Genomic DNA, 22575 nt, shown 5'->3' with positions numbered 1-22575 from the left:
TAGTGATAAGTATGTGAGATGATGTATATATTAATTAGCTTCATTTAGATACTCCACAAAGTATACATATTTGAAAACACATTATAATCATGTTTTATATGATAAACATATATTTTTTTTATTTTACAATTAAAAAATAATTAATTAGCAAAAAAAAGGAAAAGGCTATTTCCAGCTGGGACATGAATAGCAGAGCCATTCAAAAGGCATTATGATGATTACAAAGAATAAGAACACCTTTTTATATGCCCTAGAATTAATCCCAACATCGAGACTGGTACCATGTGTTTTGAGAAGAAACTAAAGTGGTTACTGAGAGTCCATGATGTTAAACAAATCATGACTATAGAGAAGTAGGTTTGTTCATTTAAAAAGGTCACTGTGTTATCACAGGCACTTAGTGATTACAAATAAACTAATGCCTAAAGTGCAATTTTATGAAAGAATATTTCTCTAATCATTTGTTGCATGGCAAGAATTACATCTTTGTTCCTTAGGCTGTAGATCAATGGGTTCAACATTGGGCTCAAAAAAGTATAAAAGACTGCAATTATTTTGGACTCCTCCACAGACTTCTCTGATGTAGGCCTTAAGTACATGCAGAAGAGGGTTCCGTAAAATAGAGTTACTACAGTCAGGTGGGAACCACAAGTGGAAAAGGCTTTGTGCCTGCCTGCAGCAGAACGCATCCTCAAGATAGCCGCAAAAATGAGAAGGTAGGACAGAAGAACGACGGAGAGAGAGCTTAAGAGAGTAAAGCCAGCCACAACAAACATCGCCATCTTTTTGACAGAGGTGTCAGAGCAGGCCAACATTAAAAGGGGAGGATCAGCGCAGTAGAAATGATTGATTTCAAGGGAGCCACAGAAGGATAGATGAAATGTCAGCAGTGCCTGAGACAGTCCATTAAGGAAGCCACACATATAAGACACTGTGACCAGACAGACACAAACGTTCTTGGACATCCTGGAACTGTAATGCAGAGGACTGCAAATGGCTACGTAGTGGTCCAATGCCATTGCAGCAAGGATATAAAGCTCAGTGATCACTAGAGCAATGAAGAGAAGACACTGTGTGAAGCATCCAGCGTAGGAGATGGTCTTCTGGTCTGAGAGGAAAATGTACAGCATATTTGGGGTAATATTGGAGGAATAGCAAATGTCTACAAAGGAGAGGTGGCCAAGGAAGAAATACATGGGAGTTTGGAGGTGGGAATCGGTCCGGATCAGCACGATCAGGCACAGATTCCCTGACAGCGTGACTAGGTAGACGACCAGGAACACCCCAAACAGGATCCTCTCTAGCACGGGGTTATCTGTGAGTCCCAAGAGAATAAATTCTGTCATTATGGTGTGGTTTGGGGAGAACATCTTCTTATCCCTTTAAAACTGAAAGTGACAAATACTGTGTGTGAGGATTTCTGTCTGATCCAGATTCTGTATTTATTCCATCTCACACAAACGCATACCCACACACAGATACATACACATTCTCTCTTTCTCATGCATACACACACGTATAAATATATATTCAGACATTCATTCATTTATACCTGCTATTTGGGACAACTCCACATTTGGTAAATTTTTCTGACTTTGTTAGGAAACAAAAAAACTGCAATTAACGAAAACCAGCTATGAAAAGCAACAGGTTGTTCGTATCATTTAGATGAACAAATGAAGGACGTTCGATCTCCAGGGTCCCTCCAACTGACACCCTATTGTTTCAGACACAAAATAGAAATAAAGTTTATCACACCATGTTAACTTAAAACTATTAGTTGTCTGGCTTAATTTTATTCAGAAAAAGAATATTAAATTAGTGAAATTTATCTCAGTGTATGGCTAGGACTGTTCAGAGTCATAAACTGTTTTCCCTTTATAATTTTATCCACCCACATATTCATGTACCCTGTAGAGCTTGATAATTTTTCCTTTCTAATTTTTGGAGTTACAGCAGTTAACAAATTTCTCATTTTCATGGAGCATACATTATAGTACAAGAAATATATTAAACACATAGAAAAAATATATAATATAATTTAAGGTAAAACAATTTATATGAAAAAAAAGTGAAGGTAGGATGCTTTTAGATGAGCACTCAGAGAAGACTTTCTGAAAAGATAACATTTGAACTGTAAGTAAACAATTCCAGTATATGAGAATGAGTCTGAATATTTTTGGTTTTCATTTTTGTACCACTAACCCAATCATGGAAATGTTTGTTTAGTGAACAACAGATGATGTTTAAAAGGGGACTAAACTTCCAGCTCCAGGCACTCTCTCTCAGTCCTTTGTGAAAATAAGGTATGATTGTAAAAATTACTCTTCAAAAATTTACCCTAAAGCCACTGTTTATTTAGTTCTCACATATACATCAGAAAAACTTGCACACGATAATTGACTTCTAGAAAATCAATGATATATTAACATATGGTTAGAATCTCCACATACACAGAAAGATGTATTTTTAGTAAACAAATGAAAATGTAGAAAAAGACTTACCTGAAAAGTTAACTGACCGTATTTTATAAAAACAAGTCGGGAAGGTTTATAATATATTTCTTAGGTATATTCCCTTGAGTATTTTAAAACTAATTCTAAATAACCAATTAAATTTTTTGTTTGTTGGTTTCTCAAGGGCATAACTTTAGCTTGATGCTTGAGGAGCAAGATCCTCCTTTGAGGATGAAATCCCTGTGTAACAACGTATGTACCCTGCTTGGTGTATGTGCCCATGACATTTTAGCACAAATAGAGAAATGAGTCATTATTGTCAATAATGTGGAAGGAACAAAACATGAGTAGATAAGTTTTATATTTTAATATAGTAAACACAAGGAATTTCACATCAAAGTTTTCAGTTTTTCACCATAAGCACTGGGATGTTCATTTATTTATATAACAACAAGTAAGACTAGAAAATACAAAATTTAGCTACATGTATGACACTAACTCAAAGAGCTTTATACATCCTCATTTTATTTTGTTTTTCCTAGATAGCCTTTAGGAAACTTTATTTACATTACTTGAGGACACTAATTCCTTAGTTCATGTCACTTTTCCTTCAAATGCAATGATCAATGATGCATGTCTTCTGGAAGGACATTAGCTACACAAATGTCACAATGCTCAGATAGTTTTTTAAAAATTTGACAAGCTGATTCTTAAATAAATAATGATATATAAAAAATACTTAGGTTAGCCAAAACTGTTTTTGAAAGAGAACAAAAAATGTTGGATAATTTACAAGGGCTCTCTGGAAAGTATCCAGCCACTGTTAGTATAATGAGAACAGTTATACAGCTGGCTACTATCTGGACAGCCCTCCTATACTACCTAAATTTACACAGCCAGTACGATGTATCCAATTATCTGACCATTGTAATAATTATGTATCTCATTTATTCTAGCAGACTTATATCAATTGGTCATTGCAACTGAAGCAAAATGATATTAACTAAATATTTAATGTCTTCAAATATAATTAAACTGGTTTCTGAAGTCTACTTAGAGACATGTAATAAGTATGTGTAAAACTCTTTCTTGAGTTAATATCATACACCTAGTAGTTACTAAGAACTTAGAGTACTCAAAGTGTTGATCAAAGGATAACAGATTAATGGTACAGAACAGAGATTCTGGAAATAAACCCACTATACTTCAAAATTAACTTAATGGAAATAATAGACCTAAATGTAAATGCTAGATCTACAAGTGCTCTAGAAAAAAAAAAAAAAGAAAAATTTTTCATAATCTTGAGAAAAGAAAAGATGTCTTAGGAAGAACAGAAAAGCAAAGCAAAGGACCTGGATTTCTCATGGAAAAATTAGAATAAGCAATAAACAAATAAAAAGGTTATTTTGCTATCAACTACATACACAAACACACATACAAAAACATATACAAATACCCATAAACATATGTATAGATAAAACATCAAATTCACTCTATTCATTTAAAGAGAACAGTAAATGAACAGGTAATGGTAATGAAAGAGTGAAGAAGAGAGGTCACATATTGGTGGGCATTCATATTGGTAAAACAAGCAAAAAAAAAAAAAAACTCCAAAGGATATTTAGCAATTTCATCAAAAGCCTTTTGAAAGAGGATTTTATTGGATCAGTAATATCATTCTAAAGATATACATTAGAGTAATAATATGAGACATACTCAAATGATTCTCATTTTTATATAATTTCTGTAAAAGAGAAAAGAAAAAGCCTCACTGTGGTTGACAAGTTTCTGAAAAATAGTTTGGAAGTTATTAAACACTATAAAAATTGAATGAATTGTTGTTTCCATAGTATTTGATAATTCTGTCTTTTATAACTGTGTACCAGTAGGAGTGCTGTGGATGGAGTCATTTGTTCTTTATTGATCATATAGAACAATAACAATGCCATCTGGGCTTATCTTTGAGTTTCTATTTTTTTTTTCAATTCACTGAGATGGTACTGTGAACTGTAGCTAATAATTTGACATACTTCGAAATACCATACATAAATGATGAAAAAAAAACTCAATAATTTAATTATTAAATTAAACATCAAATGATTTAAAATGATTACTTAGATAATAAGGATACCTTATGTGACCTGTGACCAAAATATCTACCTCATTTAACAAACAGTTTCTTTTGGATAACTTTCTTTATTGCTCTTTTAACTTCTTTGTTCCTCAGGCTATAGATCAACGGGTTTAACACAGGACTCACAAAGATATAAAAAACAGCTACGATTTTCCCCTGTTCTACAGAGGCCTCAGACGGGGGCCTCAGGTACATGCAGAACAGCGTCCCGTAAAAGATGGTGACAGCCGTCAGATGGGAGCCACAGGTGGAGAAGGCCTTGTGCCTGCCCTCAGCAGAGCGGATGCGCAGGATGGCTGTGAAGATGAAAATGTAGGAGATGAGGATGACGGTGAGAGAGCAGGTGAGGTTGGAACCAGCCACCACAAACATGGCAGTTTCTTTGACGTAGGTATCTGAGCAGGCGAGGACCATGAGGGGTGGGTCTGCACAGTAAAAATGCTTGATCTCGTTGGGTCCACAGAAGGACAGACGAAGCATCAGGATGGTTTGTGCCAGACCGTTTGCAAAGCCGTAAACATAAGCAGCAGCAACGAGAGAGAGGCAGACACATCTGGACATTTTGCTACCATATAACAAAGGCTTGCAGATGGCCACATAGCGGTCATAAGCCATCACTGCGAGCATATAATAGTCTGTGATCACCAGGGCAATGAAAAAGTGAAATTGTATAAAGCAGCCAACGAAGGAAATGGTTTTTCTCTTGGATAAGAAGTTAACCAGCATCTGAGGACTGACATTGGTGGTGTAACAGAGATCTACAAAGGAGAGGTGACTGAGGAAGAAGTACATCGGAGTGTGAAGTTTTGAGTCACTTCTGATTAACAGAATCATGCTCCCATTGCCGATGACCGTGATAAGGTAGATTACTAAGAATACCACAAAAAGGACAGGTTGCAGCTCAGCTTGATTTGTCAGTCCCAGGAGAATAAACTCAGTCACTGTTGTATAGTTTTTCTTTAACATTGTATTTGCTTGGCTTCTAATGAGGACTAAAGAAAAGGAAATAAAAATAAATGCATCTGGCTTTTGCCATATATCTATTACCCCCATGGTGTCATCTGATATGTCTTGCTCTTCTCTCAAACTTATAAATACATGTGGCATAAATAAACAGCCTAGTAAGCATGTGATTGATGGTTTAAACATCTAAGTTAATATAGAGCTCTTCATATAAAAAGGCAATCATGTTTTAAATGGTTTTCTGCCAGTCTTTTCTTCAAGTCATTTCATATTTAAAGAGCCTTATCTTTTATCTTTCTGCAAGTCTTCTTCATATGTGTTCACTTACACTTTCCTTGAACATATGGGTTTTAACATCATTTTACTTTAAAATTGAAATTCTTTGTTTTACAATATATCTTTGGATGTGATATCTAAAGTATCAACTATTGAAACTCATCTACATTTCTCACAACTGAGTGAACGTAAGGAAGTTGAATTGATATACGGTGCATATCCTTATAGAGCAAGGATCTCTTTACCTGCCCCTCTGAACCCAAGATCATTTGCAAACTTTTCCCTCACCCTGTAATGTATGCCCATTGGGTCCACTGTAGTCTACCTCAGGTGGCCCTCGTATCACCAAATTATTCTTAACTTTTAAGATCCAGCTCAGGATTTTTTGTTTGTTTGTTTTGTTTGGTGTATTTCTACCTTTTGTTCCCCAAGGCATAAATTGGCTCTTGGGGAACAAAAGTAAATCTTAAACAATATATTTTTATGTGTAAAATATATATACACACACAGAGAGAAAATACACAAACAATATACATATGCATATGTATATGGGTATACACATACACATGTATTGATGGTATAAATGCTTATGAGAGGACATTTAAGGAAAAACACAGTGTATCAAAAGGCTTTGGGGAAGTGTGCAATAAGGAAAAATTGGGTGAGAATATCTTCAAACAAAAATGATTTTTTTAAATCTACTCATTCTAACTCTTGCAAAATTATTAATAAGCAAAACATAATGTGAATTCAATATAAGTTCTTTAAAACATGTAACAGATCATAGTGAAATAATAATCATATTAACCATACATCTGAGACTGTGTTTAAAATATCATGAAGTTTATCTCTCCACATTTGGGCAGGATGAATGTGACCATGAAGATTATGGGAGGATCAAAATTCTCCTTCAATGACGCATATCCAGAGTTGGCAATGTTATACTGACTTTTTTTTAAAATAACTACCACATTAAAACTGGAAACAGGTCACTTGTCAAGGCACTTTGTAAATTCCACGCTCAAGAATCTTGTCTATTGTATTATCCCATTTTGTACATGATAACTTCGGACTTATTGACTAAAGTAATCCTAAATCAGTGGAATCAAAATTATTTTGTGTTTTTCTTTCTTTGAATTAATAAGACCCATCTGAATTTTAATAATAATTGCCAAATATAAAAATATTCTTTTGGCTCTAGAATAAGTATTTTTAATTAGCTTCTATTTATGGAAATATTAATCAAGATTCAAAATAATTAATATCTCCATCTTTGCACTATGGGGAAATGAAGTCATACAAACAATGAATAGTCCAGATAGTTTAATTGAGTATTTTAGGGTAATAGCCTGACATCTAAGAAAAACCACACAACATTCTACTGATCTGAGTAAGGATGTCTTAGAAGCTTTTGCAAGTGGACAGAAGTGGCTTTGGGGACATCTGAGGCTGTGCCCTCCTGATATCTGCCATACCCTGAGACAGTCTCACATAAATGCTGCTGCCACTACTCAGTTCTTCAAAGAGTCCAGAAGGTTGGTTTTTGGCTTTCACAAGGGCGGTGCCTGCTTGGCATGTTGTCAGGTTCAGTTTGAAGTGGGAAAATAAATCCAGGGAAGGTTCCTTCATAAAGTGTATTTTTCATTAACTTTAAATAATTAATATCTATGATGAACTTAAAAGCAGCTCATTTTTTATGAAGTGGGTACAGAACATTACATGATACAATGTTTATAATGATAAAGATTAGCATTGTTAAGTCAAAAAAATCAGAAAGATTATTTAATACCACATATTTTTTTTTTCATCAAGAAGCTAGAAAGTAAGCATGATTGATTGTTGAGCGTCAGCACAGTATAACAGTCCCTGAGAGTTTGCAGTCACACTTCCTGGATGGAAATCTGGGGCCCTCTAGTTTCCTGCCGTGTGGTCTAAGGCAAATGATTAATCTCTCTGTTCTTCACTTTCCTCATTCATAAAATTTGGCTAATAATAGCAAATCCCTCCAGATGAGGAAGTTAATTCAAAGGACACTTTTAAAATATGTCTAGCATGTAGTAAGCACTTACTAAGCTGTGACTACTAGTATTATTTGAAGAATGAATACAGGTCTGGTCTACAACAAGGCTCAACATCAAAGTGTGAGCTTCTTTAGGGAAAAGGATGTCACCTAATCTGGTTGTAGACTCAAGAGTGCCTAGATTAGTGCTTTCCCAATTGGAGGCAGTCAATAAGTACTGATAAAGTTAATGTTCTCTTTGGTCTAGTTAACATACCATTATGTAAACACCCTGTAAAGACCGTTCTGTAAACACAGAATAGTAGCATTTTCATAGACACATCTGCTAATTCATTAGAATATATTTCAGTTCAATTTATTTTTATTTATTAAAATATTTAAATCTAGATTCCAAAATATTTTTGAAAAGTGTAATCCTACCTGAGAGAGAAGAGTGATTTCAAAATGACAGAATAGATATGAAGTACCTGAAGAGTTTATAATGGAATTGTCATATAAGGACCAAACCCCTATGGTTCAATTATTTCTAGCAAAAATCCAATCACACTGGGAACAACCACTATTTTTCCATTCATCTGAAAATCCTAAGCTCATTGAGGGCATCAGTTTTTCCCACTCCTCACTGTCATCAGGGAGTCAAATCTCCTGAGATGGAAGAAGCAGTGGGATTCATTATTTATTTTACTTTACTCTTGAATGACTTAATACTTTTGTCTTGGGTAAATATTAAGTTTCTTGTTTACAACCTATAAGACAGAATAGTGGATGATACGTGGAGAAAGTTTTAAAGTCTAGAAAATCATTGGAAGATCAATTAACCTTTTCTAAACTTGGACTAGTTATTTAATGATTTTGAGCTTTGTACCTTCTTCTTTTTAAAAGGGATGATAATTCACAGCTACAGAACATTGTGGGTTACAGATAATATCGGTGTGCTGGTGATTCTCCCTTTATCACTCTACTCCCATCCAGATCTATTGTCTTTTCTTCTCTTCTTTACCTTGCCTACCTGCAGTTTAACCCCTGTGGACTGCATCAATAGAGATTTTTGGTGTCTGGTTTCCAGCTAACTTTGCCCATGAGAGAAACCAGCAAGAAGTCAAAAGTGGGAAGGAGAGAGAAGTACCTTAATTTCTTTCTCATTCCCTTCCTGCTTGAATATAAACAGGAATATGTGCTAGATGTGTGCAGCTATATGTGCTAGAGTGTCTGCATCCCTCCAAGCAGAACTCCTGCTGGCGCATCTCTGAGCTACCCTGATTAGCAAAGTGAAATGATGTACAATGAATTTCCTGAATAAGAAAATGATTTATGTTCATGTGATATGTTGCATAGTTGCCTTCAGTGAAAGCAGATTAACCTCTCAAAAGAAACTCATTATCTCTAACTTCAGATGCATTTTCTCATGACACCTTTGGTGAAATTTTATGTCTATTTATTTTGAATTTATTTTATTATTTAATCAAAGAACAAAATATTTTACCCCATTTTATAACCAGGTGGTTTGTTTCATTAACCTCATTTAATCAAATAGATTTCCTTCTTAATGGGAGATACTCATTCCTGATTTAGAATTTTCCCTTCCTTCAAAAGTGATTTGTATTATTTTGTCCCTAAAATATTATTCATAATTATTAGTTATATAATTTTACATATTATTTCCATCTCTTATTTATCCACAAACTATTTTAATATAACAGCTGCTTTAATATACATGATAATTTGGTTTCAGTGTTTTGGTATTTTACACCTAAATTGAAGCCTCATGATATTCCAAGATTGCCTTTGCATGGCCCAAGTCAGAGCTACAAACGTGCCCATCCCCAGACAGTGAGCACTGCACCCATTAGGTGTGAATTTACCCATCCCCTCCTCCTCCTCCCTCCTGCCTGACACCCAATGAATGTTACTTGCATATGCGCACATAAGTGTTGATCAATTAGTACCAATTTAATGGTGAGTACATGTGGTGCTTGTTTTCCCCTTCTTGTGATACTTCACTTAGAAGAACTTTTCTTTTTTCATAAAATACTATGTAAAATAATTTGCCTTATAACAGTTACATGTTATTTAACCTAAATGGTATATAACATTATAATGCAAAAATATTTCACCCAATATTCACTCTTTTCTTTTTGTTCACAGCCAGCAGAACTTTGCAGCTGTCCTAGTTATATACAACCAGCTTCTATTCTGACTGGCAGATGCCTGTCCCTTGCTGGCTACTAAATGCAGGCAGTCCTCACCTTGTGTGATTCTGTGGTAACTGGGAATCTTGCAAAGCAAGATCACATTTCAAGTAAGGACAGCTTTCAGTTAACAGGGTTCCGTGCAAAGTCACAGCTACCTGTATTTTATATATCATGTATTTCCTTTTTGTCCATTACAAAACAAACATTACCATGAACACATTCAATCAGGTTTATTTTTATGCCTTCGGGAGATTCTTAAAATCGATATGGTTGAATAAAAATGTACACTTTTAAGACCACTGATACAGCTCAAATGTCTACTGGATGCAAATGGTGTGTGGTATGTGTGTATTTGTGTATGTTTGTGTGTTTATGACAGGGGTGGGGTCGGAAGTTGCCAGAGGAAGTCTTGCTCTACCACAGTGACTGCAGTCCACTGTACATTTATTCAGTAAAATTATATTCCTTTCCTACCCACTGCTCTTTTCATTAACAAATTCTTACTCTAGACAGTGATGCTTAATATTGATGACATAGGAATTGAAAGAAAAAAACTTATCTGCTAAGTATTCAAGTAGAAATAAGTTCTTGAGTAGAACTAAACACATGATCCTGCTTAATTATAAACAGCTATCTTCTTTTATTGATGGCCTACTATGAATGCATAGAAATGGATATAAATAGGTTTCTTTTCTGACACAGTTCCCAGACTATGTTAGCAAACATTATGCTGTATTATGATTTGTTTCTGTGGCTAAGATCTTGTTAAAGTTGCATTATCTATAGAACCACAAGAATATGCATGTGTAACGCTCTGCTTTTGGAAGGACAAAGGAGATAGTATTTGGGCTGTGACTTGAAATGTGAAGATCTCCATAGAAAAAAGCATGACAGGATGGACAAGACCATTGGTAGAGCAAGAAAATCATGTGTTTTTAATGTGCAATATCTGAAAAGCAAATTAAAGAAGGATAAAATTATAAGATTTGGATTTAATTTCTCACCAAAAACACTGAAAACAAAATTATTCCTTACACACTTTTAAGTGACTACTTTTCTATTTAGAAGACAATTAGTCTTCTAAAGAAGGACATACACTAGGTTCATGCAAACTATTTTATACAATCCCCACCAGTTGAAAACGTTTATTGTTCATATTGTCTGTGATCACTATCTATAGAGAAATCCAGTCCTGCTAAAGTGACATCTCAGTTAAAAGTATTGGTCAAATAAACTGAAAGATTTGAACTTATCCAAACCAAACTGCAGCGATCAGTAAAATAGATATGTATGATTATTTGCCAAGGCATTAGGGAAACAATGTTCATGTTGCTCTAGTTCTTTAAGGTTAAACTGTTTACTGCACTACCAGCAGGGTTTAGTTCTGGTATTTCCCTCTGGTCCACCAGGGGCATGACGTAGTTTCTAAGCCTTGTTTTCCTCTCTGGACATAATGTAGCTCAGCCTATTCCTCATGCCTTCTTCTCCAGCAGTTCAACCGCCATCCAGTCAAGGAGCTCTCAGACATGGAAGAAGATGGAATTATTCATTTCGTCACCCAGCCTTTCTCTGTCTCAGTAATTCTAATGCTGGGATTTATACCTATGAACAAAGTGTTGAAATGTACCATTTGATTATTTTTGAGCATTTAAGTTCTGTAGAATAAGTGGGGTTTATACAGAGTGACCAGACTCTCCAGGATGCTTGGAACATTTGGTCCAACTCCACTATCAGAAAAAAGCTAATGACAGTGAAATGGAGCCAGGGTGAATGCAGGTGGACTTGGTCACTTGTAAGTTCCTCCACAGTCCTAAAATCCCGTGGTTTGATGATTTGAAGTAGAGAAGCAGAAAGAAGTTGTTTGAAAAATTTTATGTAAGGAAGCTTTGACCTCCTTGTTTCTCAGACTATAGATGAGAGGATTTAGCATGGGGATGACCACCGTGTAAAACACAGACACCACTTTGTCTTCATCCATAGAGTAGCTGGAGCTGGGACGCAGATACATGAACAAGATTGTCCCAAAGAAGATGGTGACCACCATCAAGTGTGAAGCGCAAGTGGAGAAGGTTTTGTACCTCCCTTCTGCAGAATGAATCCTCAAGATGGCAGCAAGGATGTAGAGGTAGGAAAGCAGAATCATCAGGAGGCAGCTCAGTTCATTAAAACTGGCAAAAGCAAAAATGACAATCTCATTGACATGTGTGTCAGAGCAAGAGAGTTTCAGGAGCGGTGGAATGTCACAGAAAAAGTGGTTGATGACATTTGAATGGCAGAAAGACAGCTGGAAGGTGAAGCCAGTGTGAATGGCAGCGTTTATAAAGCCTGCAAGATAAGTAGTCAATACTAGGAGGGCACTGAGGTGGGGGGACATCAAGACCGTGTACAGGAGAGGCTTGCAGATGGCCACGTAACGGTCATAGGCCATCACAGCCAACAGAAAACCCTCAATGCCAGCAAAGGAGCCAAAGAAGAAGAATTGAGTGGCACATTCATTGAAGGAAATGACTGGGTTCTCCACCCAGAAATTCACCAGCATATTAGGGGCAATGATAGAAGAATAACAGAAGTCAACAAGAGACAAGTTACTGAGGAAAAAGTACATGGGAGTGTGGAGACGTGAGTCGATCTTGATTAATAGGATCATTCCAAGATTTCCTACAACAGTGATCATATAAACAACTAGGAATACAACAAAAAGAAGACATTGTATTTCTGGATGATCCCTGAATCCCAGGAGAATAAATTCGGACACTGTTGTAAAGTTGTTCATATCTTGTCTCAGAATGAATAATTTATTTGCTGGCATAAGAAAGAAACCATGAGAGATACGTTAATCTGATTCACTATAGTAACCATTGTATTACCAGTATATATTAATATCTACTGTATCTATATGTATCCCATAATATCATGTCATAAACCTAAAATATACACAATAAAATTTATGTAAAGAAAAGAAAGAAACCAATGAAATGAATTGTACAAAAAAATACCTGGAAATTAAATAGTTCATTCAGTGCTTAAGATTACTTCCAAGATGATCTGAAAACATATGTATTACAACTCTTTGTTTTCTCATTGAAGGAAAGGAGAAAAGATCCCTTAAGTAAGCATTAACTTATTTTTAAAAATAAATATGTGTCTATGTGTGTGTGTGTGTGAGGCTCTGATAATTGTTGCTATTTTTCCATATCCTACTCTACCTCCCAACTTTTCTCTCTTCCTCTCTTGATTCTACTGCCTGTCATCAGATTCCTTTGCCATCTCCTTGGTAATTAAACATATTGACACAGTTGACTATAGTAGCTGTATTGAATTCTGCATTTCTTGTTTTCTCTTTGCCTTTTCTAATCAAGTTTTTCCCTCCATCACTCCCTGGAAACCACTCCTGGGAAAGCCATCACTGGTTTTTATATTGCTAAATCCAGTGGGGAATTCTCAGCCCTCATCTTTCTTGATCTATCAATAGCAGTTGAAATAACTGATTGCTTACTTCTCCTTGAAAGGCTTCTTTCTCCGCTCTTCCAGGACATCAGGGTCTCTGAGTTTTCCTCCTCCCACATGGGTCAGTCCTCTTTCCTCTTCTCCCCTACTCCTTATGTCGAAATAGCTCAGAGCTGTTTTGATCTTTCTCGTTTTCTATTTCCACTCCACCTTGGTGATTTTGTTCTGTCTTAAGGTTTTAAATACCATCTATATACTTATTACCTTCTGAACTTATATGCCCAGCTTTGTCTGCTTTTCCATATCATAGACTTCTAATTCCACTGCTTAACTCTCCACACAGATATCAAATAGCAACTTAACATGACCAAAAGTGAATTCCTAATGCCCTCCCCTAATTTGCTTCAAACATAGCATTCCTCATATGAAATCAATGAGAACTCTATACTTTCATTCGCTGTCATGAAATTAAACACATAGACAGATAAATATTGGATAAATTATAATCTTTTATCTTTCTCACACAGTCCATAACCCATCCATTAGATTATTCTGGTGGCTCTTCCTTCAAAAGATCTATCTCCTGAGCCAACTACCTCCTACCAGCTTCATTTCTACCATCAAGTCTTAAGTCAGCATCATCTTTTACTTAGATTACTGCAATGGTCTCTTTAACTGACCATCCTATCTCTAAAATTAGCTAAAACCCTACCCTATGAAGTAAACTCTTTTAAAATCACTTTTAAAATATTGCATCCATTTTTGAAGTTTTTTTAATACACACACATACATATACACAAATACAGTAACATTATATATGTAATAAATGCATAAACTGATAAAATGTACCATATTTCTATGATATATATGATCCTATATGTGTATGGATATATATTTATATGTATATATGAGAAAAGAAATTTATTTAGCTTTAGTAACTCTGTTTACCTAGCAGGTGCACATAATTTAGATTCATATTCGGAGAAATATATATGGAGTTCCCTACATGTTAGGCATTGCCAACAAGACATCGCTCATGGACACATGGATTTACAACAAATTTAATAGGGGTAGAATTATCCTTGTTGTATAAGACATAGATTTGGACTCAGAGATAGTAACTTGCTCAATGTCATAGAGCTAACACAACTAAACTACAAGATCAAGGCTGAAAATTGCCATCAGTTTCTCAATGTATACATCTAATGGCCTAAAATTATTTTATTTACTGCCCTTCAGAGAGAATTACATGTCATGTGTTTTGGCACTCTTTATATACAAAATTAATTTTTCTGTTTTTCATACCATGAACATTCATGAAAATGTACATGTATGCATGCATTTATGTGTGTGTATGGATATGTTTAATAAAATTTATCATTTGTATATAGTGATGCTAAATTTCTCTCTTCTAAAAAAAATGCGTATTCATAGTTTAGTTGATAACATTAAATTTCAATGTTTCAGACATCCAATTTGAGATATTTAGTGTGACTTTCTTGAATTTTTTTAAGTTTTCTTGAAACTAGACATCTGAACAACTTAAGATACAGTAAATCATCTTACCTTTGTTCCTCAGGAAATATTCACTATTTGTAGTATGTATCAGTTTGCTTTTGTTTCATTTATTTTTTGTAGTAATACGTGTTTTCTGTTCTGACAACAGTCAGAAATACAGCTTTGAAAAATTATGCAAGTGCCATAAAGGAATATGAGGGCAGATTCATCTGTGGTCAATTAATTCAACAAAGGGTAGAATGCGCTGCTTCTTAAGGCAGAATATAGGCTTATTAAAGCTGTGATCATTCTCTTGAGACTTAGTCTCTGCAAACACTAAAAAGTCTAAAGTCTGAAATATGCTAATCCACAATTAAGAATTGAATTCATTTTTCACTCAGGCATTTCCCCAGTGAAACAATTACACCTGGGAGAGTATCTTACAAATTTGGAGAAGAACAAAATGTATCTTATGATCCTGAGGCTTCATTAAGAACATCACTGAATTAAATGTTACAAGATTGGCCAGATTCTGACTTCAACCTTCAGAATTCCACTTAAAATACAATCCTTATTCATTTCTATTAGAATATGGCTCTCACTTCATTCATTAATTTATTCATTCACTCAAGAGCTATTAATACATTTGTCTCATGAAGCAGACGTTATCCATGGTACAAAGAGTAGCCAACAAAATTAATCTTATCCATTCCTTCATGCAACTTGCAGTCTGAAGCTGGGTGGAGACAACTATTACATGGTTATTTGAAAAAGTAAAGTACAAAACCTTTTTATTAACTGCTAGGCCTTATGTGAGCTGGCACTCTTTCCAACATCTTCCTGATTGCAGTTCTTTTCCTCCTTTACTTTGTTCCCACCGGTGCACATATATTTGTCTCCTTGCAATTCCTGTAGCAAATCCAAGAGGATGATGCATCAAGGCCTTTGAATTTACTATGTGTCCACTCAGAAAGCTCTTCCACAAACACTCACACGATACTATCTCTATTGAAGACTTGCTCTAATGTTATCACAGAGATTCCTCACTGATTCCACCCCTCCCTATTCCATTGCCTGTTCTACTTTTTTTAAATCAACACGTATACTCATGTCAAATGCACACATGTATAATAAATTTGATATCGGCAATAAAATCTGCTTTACTTAAACATAAGTTTAATGAGATAAGAGACTTTGTTTTCTTACTTGCTGTATCTCTAGCACATGTTAATAAATATTTTTTTTATTTTTCCACATTTTTCAATAAATATTTTTGAATGAATTATGAGTGACGTCATAACAGGTGTCCATTTTCTTGCTTCAAGCACAAACTAAGAAAGTATAGTTAAAAATGCAATTTGTAACTTAACACAGAGAAGAATATTTTATTCCCAATGACATATAATTCTAAAGTATAGTCCCTCCTAGTAATACAAAAGGTGAGATTGTATCATAGAAGTCTAATAACTAAGTAGGGAAAACTGATTTTTCAATCCTTTCATAAGCCCAAAGTCTCCAGATGCCAGGCAGTTAATTAAATTTAGGAATCTGGAACTTACTACATAACATCTCATACTGTGTAACAGCTAAACACAGTTTATAAGGAAACAGCACAGCTGGCACTGAAACTTACTAGTGAACTTAAACATACCATTTCACTTTCATTGGCCTCAATTTATTCATTTCTTCCTTCCTTCATTTCTTTCTAACACACAAATATGATTTGTGTTTATTTATAGGGTAAAATATGATGTTTTGACCTATGTATTCATTGTATTAATAGAAAGATTCTCTAAAGCTAAATAACATATCCATCACCTCACCATTTATTTGTGGTGAAGATGTTAAAAATTATTATTTTAGCAATTTTGAAACATTCAATACATTAACTGTGGCCACTGTACAGTGCAAAAATCACTAAAATTTATGTCTCCAGTTTTTGTACCCGTTGATCAACATCTCCCCTTTCCCCATCTCTCCCTTCCCCATTACCTTCCACCACTTTTCTACTCTCTGTTTCCAAGAGACTAACGTTTTTAGATTTCATGTATAAATGAGATGATATAGTATTTGTCTTCTGCTGCCTGGCTTATTTCACTTAGTATAATGTCCTCCAGTGCTATCTATATTGTTGTGAATGACAGAATTGCCATCTTTTTAAAGGCTGTATAGTATTCCATTGTGTTTCTATACCACATTTTCTTTATCTGTCCATCCATTGAGGGACACAGGGTTGCCTTCATATCATGGCTACTGTGAATAATGCTGAAATCAATATTGGAATATAGATATTTCTTCAGCATACCAATTTTAATTCCATTGGATATATATACACAGAAGTGGGGTTGCTAGATCATATGGTAAATCTATTTTTAGTTTTTTGAGGAATTTTCATACTATTTTCCAAAATGGCTGTACTAATTTATAATCCCACCAACAGTATAGAAAGTTTCCTTTTCCCCACATCTTCCTAGACAGCACTTGTTATATCATAGCCATTCTAACAGGTATGAAGTGATATCTCATTGCAGCTTCAATTTGCTTTTCTCTTATAATTAGAGATGTTGAGCATTTTTTCATATATCTATTGGCCATTTATTTTAAAAATTTGAAGAAGAAAAAATACTTCCAAACTCCTCTTTTGAGGCCAGCTTTACTATGGTATTAAAGTTGGGAAAGGACACTAAAAGAAAAGGTAACTATAAGCCAATATGCCAGATGAACACAGATGCAAAAGTCCTCAACAAAATATTAGCAAACTGAATTCAACAGCACATTAAAAAGACCATTCACCATGATCAAGTGGGATTTATAACAAAGATGCAAGCAAGGATGGTTTAACAATATGTAAATCAATAAATATGAAATACCATTTTAACAAAACAAGGGAAGAAAACCACATGATCATTTCAATGGATGCAGAAAATTTGACAAAATTCAAAATCATTTCTTAATTTAAAAAACTCTCAACAAAATAGTTATAGAAAGAATGCACCTCAACACAATAAAGACCATGTATTTTAAGCTCACTATTAATATCAATCAATTGTGAAAAGCTGAAAGTGTTTCTTCCAAGGTCAGGAATAAGATAAAGATGCCCATTCTCACCATTTCTATTCGATATAGTACTGAAAGTTCTAGCTAGAGCAGTTAGGCAAGAAAAAAAGTAAAAGGCATCCACGTAAAAAAAGAAGAAATGAAATTGTTGCTGATTGCCAAAGACATGATCTTCTCTGTAGAAAACCCTAGGGACCCAAAAAACAAAATAAAACCCCTGTTAAACTAATAAAGAAATTTAGTAAAATTGCAGTTTAAAAAATCAACATACAAAAATTACTAGTGTTTCTAAACACTAACAACAAACCGTCTGAAAAAGAAATTAAGAAAACAATCCCATTTACAGTAAAATAAAAAATAGTTAAATAATTAGAATTCTATTTAACAAAGGAGGTAAAAAATCTGCACACAGAAAACTGTAAAACATTGATGAAAGAAATTGAAGAAGTCAAAAATAAATGGAAATATATCCTATGTTTTTGGTTTGGAAGAATACCCAAAGCTAGGTACATATTTAATATAATCCCTATCAAAAGTTCAGTGACTCTTTTCACAGAAATGGAAAAAACAATCCCAAAATTCATATAGAACCAGAAAAGACTCATTGCCAAAGCAATCTTGAGCAGAAAGGAAAAAGCTGGAGGCATGATATTTCCTGATTTTACAATATAGTATAAAGCTATTGTAATCAAAACGGCATGTTATTGGCATAAAAATAGGCACATTGACTAATCGAAAAAGACAGAAAGCCCAGAAATAAACCCAAGTATTCACAGACAATTTATTTTTGACAAAGGAGTCAAGAGTACCTAATGGGGAAAGGACAGTCTCTTCAATATATGGTGTTGGGAAAATTGGATGTCCCCATGCAGAAGAATGAATTTGGATCCTTATTTCATATCATATATAAAAAATCAACTTGAAATTTATAAAAGACTTACATGTTAGACCTGAAACTGTAAAGCTACTAGAAGGAAACATAGGGGAAAACTTCACAACATAGGTTTGGACAATAATATCTTGGGTAGGACTTCACAAGCATATGAAACAAAAGCAAATAGGTGAATGGGATTGCATCAAACTAAAATGCTTTTGTGCATCAAAAAAAAAAAAAACAATTAAGAGAGTGAAGAGACATCCATGAATTGTAAGTTAGAAGCTAACAAGCGTTCTTAGGCCTCTTTTGTAAAGATACTAATCACATTAATGAGTAATATGTATCATGATCTAATTAACTGCAAAGATCCTTCTAATATTACCACCTTAGGTGTTAGGATTTTGACATATAACTTTGGGGGAAACACAATATTCAAATCACAGCAAATGCTGCAACTCTTTTGTTGTTGTTGTTGCTAATTTAGTGTTTGCTTTAGGGCACGTGGTATAGATATTTTACTTATCACAATCTACTTTCAAATGTACTAATACCCCTTCACATATAAAATAAAAATGTTGCAGTATTTAACCACTCCTACCATGTCCTTTATACATTTTTATTATATATTTTTATTAGTTCTATACACTTAATTAACTTTCACATAGATTTAAATGATTGAAGCATATATGATTTTAAGAGATTTGAATCACACATGTAGTTGTTTGTGGTGCTCTTCATTCCTTTGTCTAGATTCATGGTTCCGTCTGGTATCCTTTCCCTTCTGATTAATGGGTCTCCTTTAACACTTCTTATGGTGCAAGTGCAATGTTTTACGTCTGAAAAGTCTTTATTTTGCATTCTTTTTGAAATATCTTTTCCTTGGTACAGAATCCTAAGTTGACAGCTATGTTGTTTCATTACTTTAATGATGTTTCTCCCCTGTCTTCTAACTTACTCAGCTTCTGATAAGAAGATAAATGTACAACGTTATATGAAATGAAATATGATGCTATTCTTTTCTTTGTTTCTCTGTGTACAAAGTTTCTCTGCTTAAGGTTTTCATTGGTCACTTGCTGTGAGCAATTTGATTATGCTGTGCTTTCAGGTAGTTTTCTAAATACTTTTTTTTTTTTTTTTTTGCACCTGGGTTTGTTAATCTTCTTGACACTAAGGTTTTTAAAATTTTAAAATTTGGGGAATTTTCACCTATAATTACAGATTAAGATAATTATGATTCTGATTCCTTCTTATCCTCTGTTTCCATTCTGGTCTAAGTCTCTGTTCTTTTCTGAATGCATCATAATTACCACCCCCTCCCCGTTCCCTGGCCCCAGGATTTCCATTTTCTGTTCGTAGTATTCTGCAATCTATTATTTGCACGGCAGTCATAGCTGTCCATTAACCAAAGATAGATTACGTTATTCTTTAGCTAAAAATCCTACCGTGGTTATTTTATCAATCAGAATAAAAGTTAAGTTTTACAATGGTCTATATAGCCCTGCTTGGTCAAGTTCTACATTTCAAATCTAATATTATATCTTCTATTGCTTAATCTCATTTTATGTTCCAATGACATTTAACTCTGCTGTTTCTCAGCACAATAGTCATATTGTTATTTAAAAATTGTTACACTGATAGTACTCTCACACTAGAACAGTCTTTCCCTAGATATCCACATAGTCTACTTACTCAACTCTTCAAATATCGTTTAAACATCATCTTCTCAGAGGGATCCTCTGATAAATTTAATTAAAAATTTAATTTCCATCTTGGCTACTTGTTCTATTCTATTTTCATTTTGCTCAATAACATCTATCATGCTAAATAACTCACTTCTCATTTTGTTTATTTTATGCAAGCTTCATGATGAGATAAATTTGGGTGTTTAACTTAACAATGTGTATGTTTAAGGAATATATGCATTTAATTATATAATATCCATCAAGTATCTTTTTTGTTCCTTTACTGTGCTAGGCATTACAGGTAAAATAGTAAAGGGAAAATACTAAGTCGTTGGCTTTAAAAAAATAAAAGTTTAGTGGAAGAGACATGAAAACAGGTTATATATGAGAACATGCAGTTTAAAGCTAGACTTTAAACTAAATTTGGATTAATATCTGAAATATGAGCCAGAATTAGTCATCTCTTAGTGATATATTTTTGTTTAGAATAATTAATTTTTCTCTATTTCTGTACTTATCACACACTGATTTTTTACCTATCCTATGGAGGCAACAGTACAAGGCTGAAGCAGTATCAGTTATTGTATATTGGCAGTTGCATAATTTATTGTTACCATATCCTACAATTAATTTTAAATAGAATATTTGTACACATTTTCCAGGTTCTATAGAGAGCATTTTTCACATCTTTGTTCCTCAAACTATAGATCATCGGATTCAGCATGGGTATTACCAAAGTGTAAAATAAAGAGGCCATTTTATCAGTATCAAAGGAATGACTGGATTTAGGGTGCACATACATAAAGAATAGGGTCCCATAGAATACAATTATCACTGTCAGGTGAGAGCCACAGGTAGAGAAGGCTTTGTATCTGCCTTCGGCAGAATTCATCCTGAGTATGGTGACAAGGATCAGAATGTAAGACACAAGGACTATCAGAAGAGATGAAACCAAATTAAAAACTGAAAAGATCAGAATTATCAATTTAAGTTCACGTGTGCCTGAGCACAGCAAAGATATCAAGGGCAGGCTGTCACAGTAGAAATGCCTGATGACATTATGGCCACAAAAAAATGAAGTAAAAATTTTTATGACAGTCAGCAAAGACAAAAAGACACTGTAGAGATAAGGCACTGCCACTAGCACTTGACATAACCTTTGTGACATGATAACTGTGTAAAGCAAAGGGTTACAGATGGCCACGTAGCGGTCATAGGCCATTGCCGACAGAATGAAGATTTCACTAATGATGAACATACTGAAGAAAGTGAGTTGGGTAGCACACCAATTATAGGAGATTGTACGTTGATCTTTGCCAAAATCTACTAGCATTTTGGGTCCCACAGCTGTTGAATAACCGAGATCAGTGAATGCCAAATGTCTTAGGAAAAAGTACATGGGTGTATGCAGCCTAGAGTCTATCTTGGTGAGGATGATCAAGCCCAGGTTACCCACAACTGACACCATGTACACAGTGAGGAAGAACACAAATAATGGAGTCTGCAGCTCAGGGAGTTCTGTGATTCCCATTAGAATAAATTCACTCAGTACTGTTAGATTGTGTTTATCCATTTGGTCCACTCAAGAAACCTATGTTGGGAATAAATATAAGAAAAATCATTAACTTCTATGAGATATGTGTATATATACACACATATTTATATTTATATATAATACTTATATGTATGTATGTTTATAAGCATACATATACATTGAGATATATATGGAGAAAAAGAATTTATCTACATAATTGTACATATATATTTAACATAAGCTCATTCCATGTCTTCAACTTCAGTATTTTGATGTAAATTTTGAAGATAGAGAAAATTAAACTATCATTTTGTAAATTGATAATATCATCACACAGAACAATTATCCACCCTCTCCTAAGATATTTTAATGCAGTGCATTGAAATAGTGGAATATAAGCTAAGACCAAAAACTAACTGATAGAATAGGGTAAACATCAC

At 34.3% G+C, this 22575-nt stretch overlaps 4 protein-coding genes across 4 annotated transcripts; all 4 read right to left on the bottom strand.

Moving 5' to 3' along the window:
* Positions 1-394: 394 nt before the first annotated feature.
* LOC123641834 (olfactory receptor 5M1) lies at positions 395-1430 on the bottom strand. The gene has a single exon (XM_045556767.1). It carries the CDS (start codon positions 1368-1370, stop codon positions 423-425), a length of 948 nt encoding a protein of 315 aa, XP_045412723.1. The 5' UTR covers positions 1371-1430; the 3' UTR covers positions 395-422.
* Positions 1431-4617: 3187 nt separating this feature from the next.
* On the bottom strand, positions 4618-5556 carry LOC123641833 (olfactory receptor 1030-like). Its single transcript, XM_045556765.1, has one exon. The coding sequence runs from the start codon at positions 5554-5556 to the stop codon at positions 4618-4620; it is 939 nt and encodes a 312-aa protein (XP_045412721.1).
* Positions 5557-11851: 6295 nt separating this feature from the next.
* On the bottom strand, positions 11852-12850 carry LOC123642124 (olfactory receptor 1020-like). The gene has a single exon (XM_045557035.1). The coding sequence runs from the start codon at positions 12848-12850 to the stop codon at positions 11852-11854; it is 999 nt and encodes a 332-aa protein (XP_045412991.1).
* Positions 12851-21211: 8361 nt separating this feature from the next.
* Positions 21212-22177, bottom strand: LOC123642123 (olfactory receptor 8K3-like). The gene has a single exon (XM_045557034.1). It carries the CDS (start codon positions 22172-22174, stop codon positions 21212-21214), a length of 963 nt encoding a protein of 320 aa, XP_045412990.1. The 5' UTR covers positions 22175-22177.
* Positions 22178-22575: the final 398 nt, after the last annotated feature.

This window comes from Lemur catta, chromosome 7 (genome assembly GCF_020740605.2).
Source record: "Lemur catta isolate mLemCat1 chromosome 7, mLemCat1.pri, whole genome shotgun sequence".
NCBI classification, from domain to species: Eukaryota; Metazoa; Chordata; class Mammalia; order Primates; family Lemuridae; genus Lemur; species Lemur catta.
The sequence above is the reverse complement of the archived record's forward strand: the minus strand, read 5'-3'. Positions and strand labels throughout refer to the sequence as shown.